Consider the following 13,036-nt stretch of genomic DNA (forward strand, 5'->3'; position numbering starts at 1 on the left):
TGGAGCTTTAGCATGTGCACAAGAAAGATCCTAAACATGAGATGCCCTTAAATCCACACCCAGGGTACTTTCAGCAGCTCTAGCAGCTCAGCCTATGAGGAACCTCCATGCTCTGGGGGGCTGAAGCAGGCCGGTGTACGGCAGGCTGCTTTTGGAGCCACGAGCACACATCCTGGAGCTTTTCAAAGCACAGGATGACTCGTTTCCATGTCCCTACATTCCCACCTTGACCACTGCGTATCGATGCTGCCATCGAATGGTTTAGCAGATGCACGTGGTGACTGAGTTTCTCAGCACAGATGGGGCTGAGCAGAAGGGACCTCTTTGCCTGGGAGAGCACACGTAAGGGGAGCAGGGCCTAAGAGACTTGGAGCGAGCAGGGAGGAGCAAGGAGAAGTATGTTTCAACAATCATTGAGGGTCTCAAACCACGACAATGAGCTTGAGTGTGGAGTTTAAGGCAACAAGCTTGAGGTGAGTTGTGTTAATCAGTGTGGAGGATTTGGGGTCCTGACTTGAGCTCAGCCTAGTGGTGTTTGCATTATTGGTATTTGTTCGCCGAGCCTTTTTTCCTCTGGATTATCTCCAGCTCGCACAGCTTTAGGGTGGTGAGCTAAGGGGCAGCTCAGCCCACGCTACTGGTTGAGGTTGTTAATGAGTGTGCAGACACCCAGAATCAAATCCAAGACATTGAGAAAGCTCCTGGATTTCTTTTCTCCCTGTGACGAAGGAGAGTGGCTTTTTCTGAAGATCCCACCTGGCTCAAGGAGCAGTGGGGCAGGGGGGACGCTGGGTGGGATAGGAGGTTCACCCCGAATTTGTGGGTGGCTTGTGGTGTGGGGCACCAGCACTTTTGCACAATTTTGGTATCACGAGTCAGGGCTTGTCACAGGGAGATGCTGCAACTTCTTGCAGAGGCTGGGAACGTGTGGCTGCTGTCCCCAACTGCTCCCAGTCATGGCTGTGGGGCTGAGCTGGAAGCAATCAGAGCCTCTGGGTGCACGGTGACAAACTCCTCGTGCCCAGAGGCGCTGCTCCCATAAATCCTGTAAGCGTGTGCCTAACTTCACAGAGCAAGGTGATTGCAAGGCAATATTTTATTCTTGTCAGCTTCAGTGTTAACAGTTACCAGAATCACTTGGGTAATTAAGCTCTTGCAAGAATAAAATGAAAACGCGCCAGGTGTCTATGGAGATCTAAATCATTTCTCAGAGTGGGCAGAGGAGTGGTTCTCATCTTTCCTCAGTAGCTGGAGCCCTAAAATCCCCAGAGGCAGTGCAGATCCCCTCAGAATAAGCTGAAGGCAGCAGCCCTGCTTTTCTCAGGTACCTTTTGCCAACCATCTACAAGGAACTACTGCCCAGGGCCCCGTATGTGATTGTTGTTAATGAGTGTGCAGACACCCCAAATCAAATCCAAGACACTGAGAAAGCTCCTGGATTTCCTTTCTCCTGGGTTGAAAACTTTTTAATAAACAAAGACCTTTTGCAACACTCATGACTAAAATTTCATACCAAAGAGTATTTTTGAAAAGTATTAGTGTAACTATTGCTGCAAAGTGCTGATCCCTGTTTTGCAGCTGGAAAAGAGAAGGCTGGGACTGTATTAGGGGAACTGGTTGTCTATGTCTGTGGGATGTCATTGGGAAGATCCCATCACTATTTATAAATGTTAATTACTGGGATCATAGAACCATTATAGAATCACAGAATGGTTTGGTTTGGAAGGGACCTTAAAATCCGGCCAGTTCTACCCTCTGCCATGTAGGTGCTAGATCAGGTTGCTCCAAGCCCCATCCAACCTGGCCTTCAACACTTCCAGGGATGGGGCAGCCACCGGGCAACCTGTGCCAGGGCCTCCCCACCCTCACAGGAAAGAATTCCTTCCCACTATCCCATCTAACCCTGCCTCTGGCAGTGGGAAGCCATTCCCCCTTGTTCCTGTCCTTCCAGGCCCTTGTCCCAAGTCCCTCTCCAGCTCTCTTGTAGCCCCTCTAAAGGGGACTGGAAGGGGCTCTCAGGTCTGCCTGGAACCTTCTCTTCTCCAGGCTGAACACCCCCAGCTCTCCCAGCCTGGCTCCAGAGCAGCTCCTCTGGCCGAGCTCCACCCAGGGCCCCGGGCTGAGCTCTGCAGCCTCGGCCGAGGCCAGGAGAGGGCGGCGGGGAGTCCTCGGGACACCCGGGGATGGACGGGCCGCGCTCCCAGGAGCAACTGCTTCCCACACACACTGCTGGGGAGGTCACCTCGGCCAAGGATTTGGGTGTCCAGACCTGCAAAACTCCCATAAAGCCAAACCCCACTATCTGGTCAGTGCTTTCTTGGGGTCCCATGGGGCAGACGAGCAGCCCAAATGGCTCGTGCCTTTTGCCATGTTGGCCAGGAGCGGGGCATGTCACCAGCTGGGCAGCACAGTGCTAGCACAGGGTCCCGGGGGGTGACACACTGCCCCCCTCGAGGGTGAAGCCCAGGGAAGGAAAGGACCTGGGGCAGCCACCTGAGCCCCCGCAGCTTGACGTGTGAGGTGGGACCAGACTGGCAGATGTCCAGCTGGTGTGTCTGGAGCTGAACAAAGCCGGGGATACTTAGATTTATTTAGGGCAGGATGACTAATGCCCCGGCCTTTGCAATTCCAAATAAGTAGGGTAATTAGGGAACTGGCTTTATTGACTAGGTAGTGTGGCATGAGGCAACATGTCCCTGGGTGCTCCTGACCCAGGCAGAGCTCAGGGACCACAGATCCACACAAACATTCGGGTCTCTTTGTGTGTCTGAAGATGCAGCCTGGTACCTGGTGAGGTTTCTGGAGTCATCTACCCAGGACATTGGACACTTCATCTCCCAAGAGCACCTGCCTGCATCACCCTGATCACAAATCCCTGTTGCTACAGCCATCATTATGCTTCCTGTGCTCCAGCAGGAAATAAACATTCTTTGGGATGCAGCTTCTAATTTTCTTCCTGTTTCACAAGGGATTTGTATCAAGACAGGAGCAGGAAGCAGGATTCTGTCATCCGGTCCTCTGTGATGACTCTTGTCCCAAATAGCTGATGAAATTTGTCACGCCTACACCACATAGAGCCCCGCTGAGTCTCATCTTCATCCGGGCAGAGCAGGTGAATAATGTCACCACATCTGAACGGCCCCACTTCACCCCGGGAAGAAATGATTCCCCGGGGCTTGAGGAAGTGGAGGGTGAGCACTGGCAGGAGAAGGTGGCCCTGGAGCCCTCCTGGCGCTGTGCTGGCCTCTGGTATCCACAGTGAACATCCGTGGAGGGTTGGTAGCAGCTGGCTCTGCTCTGGGCCGGGCTGCAGCCTTGTTTCCAAGCCAACCGGAGTTCCGTGCACTCCCCAAATGGCTGCAGACAATGAGCCCGGCGAGCCTCCCACGTACCAGGCTGAGCGCGGCTGATGCTGGAAGCGGGGAAAGCTGAGGCAAAGGGCTCAGCCTCTGCAGCACCCTGGTGTCATCCTGCCCTTCGCCAGCAGCTCCATGTCCAAGTCAGAGGCTCTGGCAGGGATGAGACCACCCGGGAACAGTACTGGCCCTGCATCCCTGACCTGTCTGGAGCACTTGTCAGTGCCAGGAGGGAAAAAAGTTAGTCCCTGGTCTGGTGATGAAGACACTCGTGCATGTTCTTCCCCCTGCAAAATATCAAATTAACAGAGAATAAAGGGAATCAAGCCTGGCATCACTGAAAAGCTGGGTATTACTGTCTTTGCTGACCAGAAAGCAATGCTGGAGCTCGGAGATGCCACCCAGCACAATCAGGGTCCCTCCAGGGGTGGTGGGCATGTGTTTATCTCATGGAATGATTGAGAATTTCTGCCTGGACATCTTAGTGCACTTTTATTCTGATTTTGAGGCAGTGCAACCTGTTTTTCCTCGTGTGTCCCTCATATTCCCCTCACAGGTTCCTCACGTTCCCCTCACATTCCCCTCACATCTCTCACATTCCCCTCAAATTTCCCTCACGTTCCCCTCACATTCCCCTCACATCTCTCACATTCCCCTCAAATTTCCCTCACATTCCCCTCACAAGTTGCTTGCCACAGACCTCACATCACTCAATTTTATAGTGGCCCCAGGAGCCTTCTTCACACTTGGCCCCACAGGACACCTCAGGATGCGATGCTGTGACTCTGTGCCTCCCCGCCGCCGCACCCAGCATGGCGCCGCGCCACACTCAACATGGCGGCAGCGGGCTGAGGCGGGCGGGGGGCGCGGAGGGGGCGTGTCGCGCCCCCAAGATGGCGGCGGCGGCGGGCGGGGTGAGATGGCGGCAGGCGCGCAGGCGCGGGCGGGCGGCGGTGACGCGCGGGGCGCGCGGTGACGGAGCGCGGCGGCCGCGGCCCTTTGTTGGCGGCGGTTGAGGCGCGGCGGGGCCGGGCCGGGCCGGGGCCAACGGCGGCGGCGGCGGGGCCGGGCGCGGGCAGGCCGCGGGAGCCGCCGCCGCTCCCTCAGCGCCTCGCCATGGACTCAGACGAGGGGTACAACTACGAGTTCGACGAGGACGAGGAGTGTAGTGAGGACAGCGGCGCGGAGGAGGACGAGGAGGACGAGGAGGAGGACGAGCCCGACGATAACCTGGACCTGGGCGAGGTGGAGCTGGTGGAGCCCGGGCTGCGCGTCGGCGGGGAGCGCGACGGGCTGTTGGGCGGCGAGACGGGCGGGCTGGGCCCCGGCGGCGGCGGCGGCGGTGGCGGCCTGGGCGGCGGGCCGGGCCCCGGCGGCGGCCCCGAGCAGGAGGAGGATTATCGCTACGAGGTGCTGACGGCCGAGCAGATCCTGCAGCACATGGTGGAGTGCATCCGCGAGGTCAACGAGGTCATCCAGGTGCGGCCCCCGGCAGCGGGACTGGGGGGGGACACACCGCCGAAGGGGTGGGGGGGCGGCGGGACGGGCCAACGGCCTCTGAGAGGGCACCGGGCCCGGCCCGCCCGCGGGACGGGGACTCACACACACTGCGAGGGACCCCCGGGTGAGAGGGGGGCTCCTCGGTCCCCCCTGGAGTTGGAGGGGAGCCTCCTCTTCTGCACCCCTGGGGTGATGAGAGGGCCTCTCGTCACTCCCTGGGGTGAAGGTGCTTCCTGGGCACCGCCGGAGGTGCGAGGGGGGTCTCCTGGGCACCCCCCGGGGGTGGAGGGGGCGCTCCTCGGTGCCCCCCAGGGTGGAGGCGGTGTTCCCCAATCCCCCCCCTGGATGAGGGGGAATTCCCCGGCACCTCCTGGGGCGGAGGAGGCTCCTCGTCACCCCGTTCCCCCGAGAGGCCCCTGGGGCCGGCCAGGATCTCGCTTCCTGCCATGGAAGCGTCGGGAACGAGGCCCTTGGCACTAAAAGGACTCCTCTTTCTTTGTGTGATTGCGAGCGGGGGGGCTGTGATCTTTGTTTTTGCCTTTCTCCCACTCCATCCTCACGCTGTCGGGGGGCTTTAGCCCCTCCAGCTCCTTCGATAAGCGGCGGAGTCGATGGCAAGTCCTGGAATTCCAGGAGAGGCATTCGCTCTGGTTTTGTTGCCGTTTCCCTTCCCCCTTCCTACACACAGGAGTTGAACCTTGTGTTTATTTCCAGCACAGACCAGGAGGGATATGAGCAATCCCTTCACAACCATAACTTTTTTTACTTCCAGTTTTTAAGCATGTCTCTTTAAAAGTGAACTAGAGTTCGAAATAACATTTACCCTCTTTAGATCAAAGTATCTAAGTCTTATCTGTTGGCTCCCGAGCTTTTGGGGAGAAAATTCAAGGCACTGAAGAAATCTGGCATTCCTTTCTAAATGCTCATGGCAAGGTTTGGCTCCAGCTCACCATCAAGTTCCTGATGCCGTTGACTTTTTTGCAGGTGATGGGTTTTCTTTTGTTCCCATTTACTCAATATTCAGAGTAAATAGGAGATGCTACTCTCCTACATGCCAACAGGAATAATGTGAAAAATGTGTGGATGTTAAATAGTGAGGGATCCAGTGCCCAGGAAGCAGTTGTTTTGCTGGTTGTGTGTATTGGTAAATCCCTTTAAACAAGAAAAAGCGTTCCCTCAGTGAATGCTTTCCCCCCACTGTCCTGTGCTCTGTTACAGTGTTACAGTGGCTGTAACAGCAGCTTCAAAATGTTGCTTCGTGTGCTGTAAATCCCCTGTAGTTTATGTGGAGCTGGATGCAAACAACTGTAAAAGCATTTGCATGCTAAATTAGTAAATGGCATTCCTTGAGTCAAATTAAAGTTTATAACTTTAATGATAGTGCTGCCCATGTAAAGCTGAATAAAGGAGTCTGCCCGGATTAGCTGATTACCCTGCAGTTAAAGAAGATCTCATGGTTAAGCAGGGTTGTTTCTTTGCTCCCAGTTATTGATCCTAGTATAGGGAGGGGAGCAGTTGGCAAGCAGACATGAAAACAGTTGGGAACTTCGGGTTTTTACTCTTTGAAAGAGCCATTAAAATAGTGGGCCTGTGTTTAATGACTAAGACTGTGGCCCATACTGATTGTATTGGACAGATTCTGCCATGCTCCTTATTATCTTTGCATAAGAAAAGTGGTGGAAAAGTTGCTGCCTGTGAGGAGTTGTGAGTGTTCCTGCTTGTGCATTTTCCAGACCCAGCTGGTAGACTCACCTCCCTGCTCTTTGTGAACTAATTTCTTAGACAAGGTCCTGATTTCTGATCTGAGGGAGTTGTTTCCCCCCTTTTACACTGCCCTTAAACTGTTTGATGTGTGTGCTTGACCTCTGCATTGCAAAACTAGTGGAGAGAAGTTGATTTAGGTAATGATCCCTTACTCCTGTCCCCCGAGTGGCCTGAGAGGCCTGACCCTGCAGATCTGCCCCCACAGAGCCTCCTGGCTGCTGCTCTGCTCCTGGTGCTGCGTTTGCAGTGGTTCCTCCTGGTTTGGCTAAGCCAGTCTGTTCAGAATGTCATGGGGAAACTCGGGACCCAAAATCAACTTCTGGAATGCATCAGAAGAGAGTAGGAAAACACTCAGTTGCTGTGCATGGCTGTTAAATGCCAACTTCCTGCCATCGGATTTCTGGGCTGTTTTGGAGCTGAGTGACCAGAGTTCAGGTGGTGCCTCAGGATTTGCTCATCTCTACTTGTGTGGCTGCTGGTGAAATCTTCCAGGGCTCCCTTGTGTTTATTTCCTTGTGTTTGGCGCCCAACCAGGATTGCTGCTGCTGCTTTTCTGGTTCAGTAAACCTTTTCTGGAGTCACATTGGCTCGGGATCCTGCTGCGGATCCTCGGTTGCAGAGCTGTGATTCACTTGTTCCAGTCAAGTACTGGATGGCTTCGATCCCTGTGTGTCTGTGTTGGGTTCTTGGTAGCAAAGGGTGACGGTTGTGGTTACGTTTTTGAGTGCTTTGAACTTATTTGTTCAAGGGAGGATGTAATGCAGAGCCTGAAAACTTCAGCTGGAGGTCCTGTGCTCTATAATCAGTGATTTTTCTGTGATCAGGAGTAAGGTATAAATGGGATTTTGTTTTGCAGCTGCAGCAAGGGGAGAAGGGAACAGGCAGTCATGAAGTATCTGGAAGGGGGTGTCTGAGCCATGGCAGGTGTAACTCTGTATTAAAACACCCCATTTGGGCAGTTTGTTAGCTGACAGTGCTATAGTTGAAGGGACTGAATTAAATTTATTTCCCCCTCCATTTGGTCATTTCCGAATACAAGCTGTATAAGGAAAAACACGAATTTTTCAGGACAGGGATTTGATCTGATGAGGACTTTGCAGAAGTAGGAGCCAACTTGGTGGCAAACTCCCTGGTCACAGACCCTGTGACTCTCACTGTGGCGTGGAGTGGGCTCACCACCAAACTGCTCTGTCACTTGGCCTCCTAAGACCACTGAACTTGCAGTGAACCAGGCAAGTCTCAGAATGTCTCAAATATTCAGAATATTTTACGCTTGCTCTTTCTTGTCTGAGCATAAGCAAGGTTTCAGGTGTTTAATGGTGATTTTTGCACAGTATTTGGCACTTATGCTCCTAATCTGATTTGACTCCATGTGTCGCACAACAAGAATTCCCCTCGCTCTCCAAATGCAAAAATAGGGGTATGAATAACCCCTTAACCTTGTGCTGTCACTTGACTGAGACTTTTAAACCTCAGCTCAGAGTATCCCTTCCATCCTGTGGCTGATGAGGCAGAGCAGAGAGCCATTTGCCAGGGTATTTGGGATTTTAGTTGTCTGAGTAAACAGGCGGATTTCTGGTGGTTTTCCAGCCGCTGGCAGAATAACTTAGCAAAGGACTGTAAAAACCTAGACACAGAGGTGGTGTGGAACAAAAGGCTTCCTCCTCCCAAAGGCATTTTCCCACAGTTGGAACGTCTTGCCCGTATTCTTCCTCTCTGAACTTTTGTCCAAATAATTTGCTGCCACTCTTAACTTCTTTTTTTTTTTTATTTTAATCAGATTGCTATTTCCATCTTTGCTCTAGATTTTTCTGAAAATAAACTCAAAAAATGTTTAGAATGGCATATTTATTTCTGCTCTGAGTAGAGCACATGATGTGCCTCTGTAGCCTGGCTTGGCCCAGTGTTCTCCTTGCCTTGTTGCAAGCTTGTGCAATTCCAGTATTTCCAGGTTGGATTCATTTCCCCTTTTTGCTCACCTTCTTCTGGAGCATTCTGGTGACATCAGCGTGGTGTCACCACATTCATACTTTTTGGACTTTGTAATGGTGAGATATTGAAAATACTGGGGCGAAGCTCTGAGGTGGCACAAAGGGAGTTGGGACTCTTGTTTCCTTTCCCCATCCCACAGCAGGGATCAGGATCCTGGATGTGACTGGGTGTTGTGCCTGACCTGCCATGTGATCATGAGCGTGGTGAGCTTCAAACCTGGGCTTTATCTGGAAGGAGGTGACCTCACTGGATCCAACAAAAGTTAGTCTAGCCCCAAAATACCTTTTCTTTTTACTAAAGGCTTTAAAGAAGGTTTCTCGGAGCAGAACAGGGGATGTGGAACATCAGAGCATTTGCAGCAAATACAGGTTTCTCATTTACATGGTGAAGGTCAGGTCCTTACTGGGTAAAAGCTGTGCCATTAAAATAAGCCCAAACCCAGGCCTCTCCAAAGTTACAAAGCTATGTTTGTTGAGGAATGGCTTTTTCCAGAGGCCAGCAGAGTTGAGGCAGTGCAGATATCCCCCAGAATTCCACAGCCCTGGTTAAATGGAGCTCTGTCACAGCGAGTGCAAACCCATTGTTGCAGAAGGGGTCTTATTAAACAGTGTCCACTTACTGGGACAAAACATCCTGATTTCCAGGCATAACTTAGGAAATTCAATGTACTGTGGGCAGCACATTCCAAAAATGTTGTCCAAAACAGGGATGACTTGCTAGTGAGCAACAGGAATTGCTGCTGTTGTACAGGGTCGTGCTTAGAACTGTGTTTGATGATCCAGATGACATCTTGGAAACTCGGAGTGCTTGGAGCTGCCTGACGAGCGTTAGGTGGGAGTCTGTGGGCGGAAGCACTCGAGGCTGATGCTGCTTCCATCCGGGTCTGCTCCCAGCAAACCTCCCTTGGTTACCTATTTGATAGTAAAATTCATGTCAGGGCCCTAAATGTTATGATGCTGGAAGGAAATGCTTTGTCAAACTCCATGTTTCTGTCACGTGGGGTTTATAAGGTGTTTCATTATAAGTAGGAATGCATTTAATATTTCCAAGGAGTGGAATAAACTTCGTTGTGACAAAGCATTCCTGGAATCTGGCATAAGGAATCACTGCAAAGCTTTTGGAAATGACATGTTGTTTGTTCCCTGGCTGCCAAGACATGTAGTTCTGAGTATAACAGAATTATTTTTTTTTTTAGTATTATTTTAAATTTTAGCGTTACCAGGTAGAAAAGTCTCGTTAAGTCTCCAGAGGAATTTCAGCTTTGTACTCAAATGACCCATTTGCTAAGTGCTTTAGGTTTCTGTTTGGCCAAATGTAAATCTCATGGTTGGCCACGTGTGAAAACATTTGATGCTGTTTGCTTTTGTCTCAACGTAATTTTCCAAAAGTCACACCAAGGCAGCCTTCTCTCAGGGGCACTGGGGTTCAGATGGGGACTGGTGTGAATGGGGATGTTTTCAATGTGAAACTGAAAACACTCAGTTTTTAGCTACTTAAAATATTTGTTTCTGAAAAGCTAAAGCTAAATAGTAAATACAGTTGTTGCTATTCCCTGTGGGTTAATTTCAGTGAGCAGGACCATTCTTGCTATGCAAAGTAGAAGGGTTGTTTCTACTGTAAATTGGAAGCCAGTGTGCCACGGAGAAGTCAGAATTGAGACTGCAGTTGATGCAAAACAAGTGCTATTTCTGGGTGATAGAGCATCGTGAAAAATGAAAACGCAGCTTCTTCCCCTTTTATACTTGTCCCAGGCTCTGATCCCTTAGTTTTAGCCTTGCCTGAGTTAGAGTGCTTAATAGGAAATAAACCCCAGACCTCTGATGCTCTTTGGGAGTGTGGGGCAGCCCTGTGTTCATTCAGGTGTCCTTGGCACCTGTTGAATTGTTTTCAGTTTTCTATTTTGAAACTAATCTCTCTTCTTTACTCCATGAACGAGACAAACGAGAACGTGGCTCTGCTGGTGGTGTCAGGTGTGATGGGTGAAGGAAGGGGTGGTTGATCCCCACGCTGAGCTCGTGTTATAACAGTGAGTCAAGTTTTTTGTACAGAATTTATCTGTAGGAGCCTTTTCTTCCTGGAGAACGTAACTACTCGTTTCTCTGCTTAGGAAAGTTGGTCGCTGGGAAAAGAACCTGGAATTTGTCATTAGAGCTTTATGGGAAGTAACTGCGAAGGCTGAAAGTCCTCTCTACATAGCTCAGTCCCAAACTTACCTGTTGAGGGTCGTGATTCCAGTCCTCCTGACTTCTGGTGCTTTGGAATTAGAAGGATCTGAGTATTGAGGTGATGTTTTCTCTTGGTGGCTGGAGCACTGACAGCCATAAAGAGTGTTTGGAGGCTGTTGGGTGGATGCAAGCACATCATGCTGCTGAATTTCAAGAAGTCACTCAGTAGCTGCAAGGAAATCGCAGCCTCGTTTGTTGTAAAACACCTGGGAGGGTTTGGAGCTCTTGGTAATGCCAAATGGTGCATTTGAGCTCTGCCTGGAATACAGATCCCTGATGTTTGGGAGAGGGCTGGCGGGTTTGTGTGGGATGTTGGTGCAGGAGGCTCCAAGGTGACGAGGGAGTCAGCTGGAGAAAAAAGAATAATAATTTGTTAAGGGAAATGCTGATGATATTGCAGTATCTTCACCATCCCAGGTGACTGGTGTTAGGAACATCGGGAACACTGAGTTCGGCCTTTATAGGATTCCTTACTTGCTTTTAGCTTTTGATCCTGAGCTGTGATGAAAACACTGTGTAAGTAAATGCTCTGAAAACTGCTGTGGGAAGCAAACTCAGTAGCCGAGTTTCACATGTGAGTTTGTACTTCGCAAGTCGGTGGCTTTTCAGAATTTGAAGTGCCCATATAAAACTACAGATGCTCTTGTTTGTGTGGTGTGGCAATACAGAGTCATAACTGCTGGTATTTGGAGGAGCTCACTGTGGTGAGTGTTTGAACCACTCTACGAACACAACACTCAAATACAACTGCTGGCATCAAATCTTTTCCTTGTTCTTAGACTGAGAACTTTTTCCAGATGTTGGGAATCTTTTAAGATCCAAAGCCTTATGTAGATAATTTTCAACAGGATCTGAGTCCCTTGGAAGAAGTGAGTCAGCCTTGTGCAAGTGTCTTGGGTAGTTGTGATGCATTTTGGCATTTCCAGTGGTGTTGCCTTCAGTTTTTGGGCAGTTTTTGAGAGTGGTGGGGCACCCAGCTGGTGTAGAGGGAGAAACTTGGAAAGAATTGGCTTCAGAGGGACACATGTATCCTCTTGGTGTCCTCTCTGTGGATGGCACTGCTTCTCCATGACCATGTCACAGTGCCTGTCCTTGTTGCCAGGCTCCAGCACGTCTGTGTGACAGCAAAAGGTTGTGGTCCTCTGTGGATATATTTGGGAGGGGATCCAAATACAGCTGCTGGGGACAGGGGAGCAATTGCTCACCCTGTGAGCAGGTGGTTCTTGGCTGTAACCTGGGAGGAACAGTGGTGTCCTACATCCCACCTACCTAAAACTTGGCTTCTTGGCCTTCTCCTGAGCTACTGGTGGTTTCTCACTGGTGCCCACTTACAGATGATGGCACACTAAGATCCTTCCCCCCAGTCTTGTCTAAGACATTCCTGGTTTTGTATCTTCCATGGTTAAAAACTTCTATCCCAGAGCACCATGTGGCACCTCTTGTTTCCAGGAACAAGCAGCACACAGATCCTGTCCTGGCCATCTGCTTCAAAATTCCATCTTCTGAGAGAGTACTTGTGGCTGGAACAAAGGTGTGAAAGAAAAGACTCAGTTTTCTGCCTGACTTCCTGGTCTGGGGCACCCTCCATGTTCTGTGACATCACAAACATGCCTTTTCATGTGGAGAGGGTGTATTTTAATTCACAGAAGATCAAGCTTTCATTGCTTTGTGATTTGAGGAATTTGGGAGCTGGAGGAGTTAATCCCAATGTTGGAAGTTAAAAGCTTGGATATTTGCTTATTGTCTTTACAGCCCCTCAGAAAAATTGTCTGTGATTGTTGGAGTAGGATTGTGAAGGATGCAGACTCTAAACTCTGTTTTCCAGCACATAATCAGGATAGAGAGGAGCTCCTGCTCAAGAGATTTCTACTTGTGTACAGTTAAAGTCCTCTCAAAGTGGAGAACACACATTAATAGAACCAGAAGAATCAGTATAATTGCACCTGAAAATAGTCAGCTGGCAAAATAACTGATTGCTTTGGGTGTTAGTTCAAAGATTTCTTTTTTTTTTTTTTTTTTTAACTTAGTATTTGCTTTTGCTATTAAGGAGAAAGCGTGAAGAGACTTTCTTCCAAGATAAAGAAATGAAAATTTGAAGTGGTTCTGAAGGTTTCCACTTCCTTCCTGGTGTTAGTGAGCTGGGTCAGCCCTGAAGGAGCATGTCAGGTGCTGCCCTGCAAAGGGTAGCAAAACTTCTCC

General features: G+C 50.3%; 1 protein-coding gene and 2 long non-coding RNA genes across 9 annotated transcripts in view; 1 reads left to right on the top strand and 2 right to left on the bottom strand.

The window, feature by feature from the left end:
- Positions 1 to 2,642: 2,642 nt before the first annotated feature.
- On the bottom strand, positions 2,643 to 4,239 carry LOC113989217. The gene is made up of 2 exons (XR_003541175.2): positions 4,057 to 4,239; positions 2,643 to 3,643 (listed from the first exon to the last, which is right to left on the bottom strand). It is a non-coding gene; the product is annotated as an uncharacterized LOC113989217 (long non-coding RNA).
- Positions 4,240 to 4,385: 146 nt separating this feature from the next.
- Positions 4,386 to 13,036, top strand: part of ARIH1 (ariadne RBR E3 ubiquitin protein ligase 1) — a 52,064-nt gene continuing 43,413 nt past the window's right edge. For 2 of the 7 annotated variants that reach the window (XM_027723807.2, XM_027723815.2), the window contains exon 1: positions 4,386 to 4,835. In XM_027723807.2, the coding sequence (XP_027579608.1) occupies positions 4,473 to 4,835 (363 nt within the window). In that variant the 5' untranslated portion in view covers positions 4,386 to 4,472. The remainder of the gene's footprint in view (positions 4,836 to 13,036) is intronic. The other 5 variants (XM_027723822.2, XM_027723849.2, XM_027723832.2 and 2 more) reach the window with 3 other exon arrangements.
- Positions 8,920 to 12,348, bottom strand: LOC113989393. The gene is made up of 3 exons (XR_005564122.1): positions 12,107 to 12,348; positions 10,826 to 11,185; positions 8,920 to 9,523 (listed from the first exon to the last, which is right to left on the bottom strand). It is a non-coding gene; the product is annotated as an uncharacterized LOC113989393 (long non-coding RNA).

Source organism: Pipra filicauda, unplaced genomic scaffold, assembly GCF_003945595.2.
Source record: "Pipra filicauda isolate LSUMZ 115617 unplaced genomic scaffold, ASM394559v2 scaffold287_size946512_pilon, whole genome shotgun sequence".
Taxonomy (NCBI): domain Eukaryota; kingdom Metazoa; phylum Chordata; class Aves; order Passeriformes; family Pipridae; genus Pipra; species Pipra filicauda.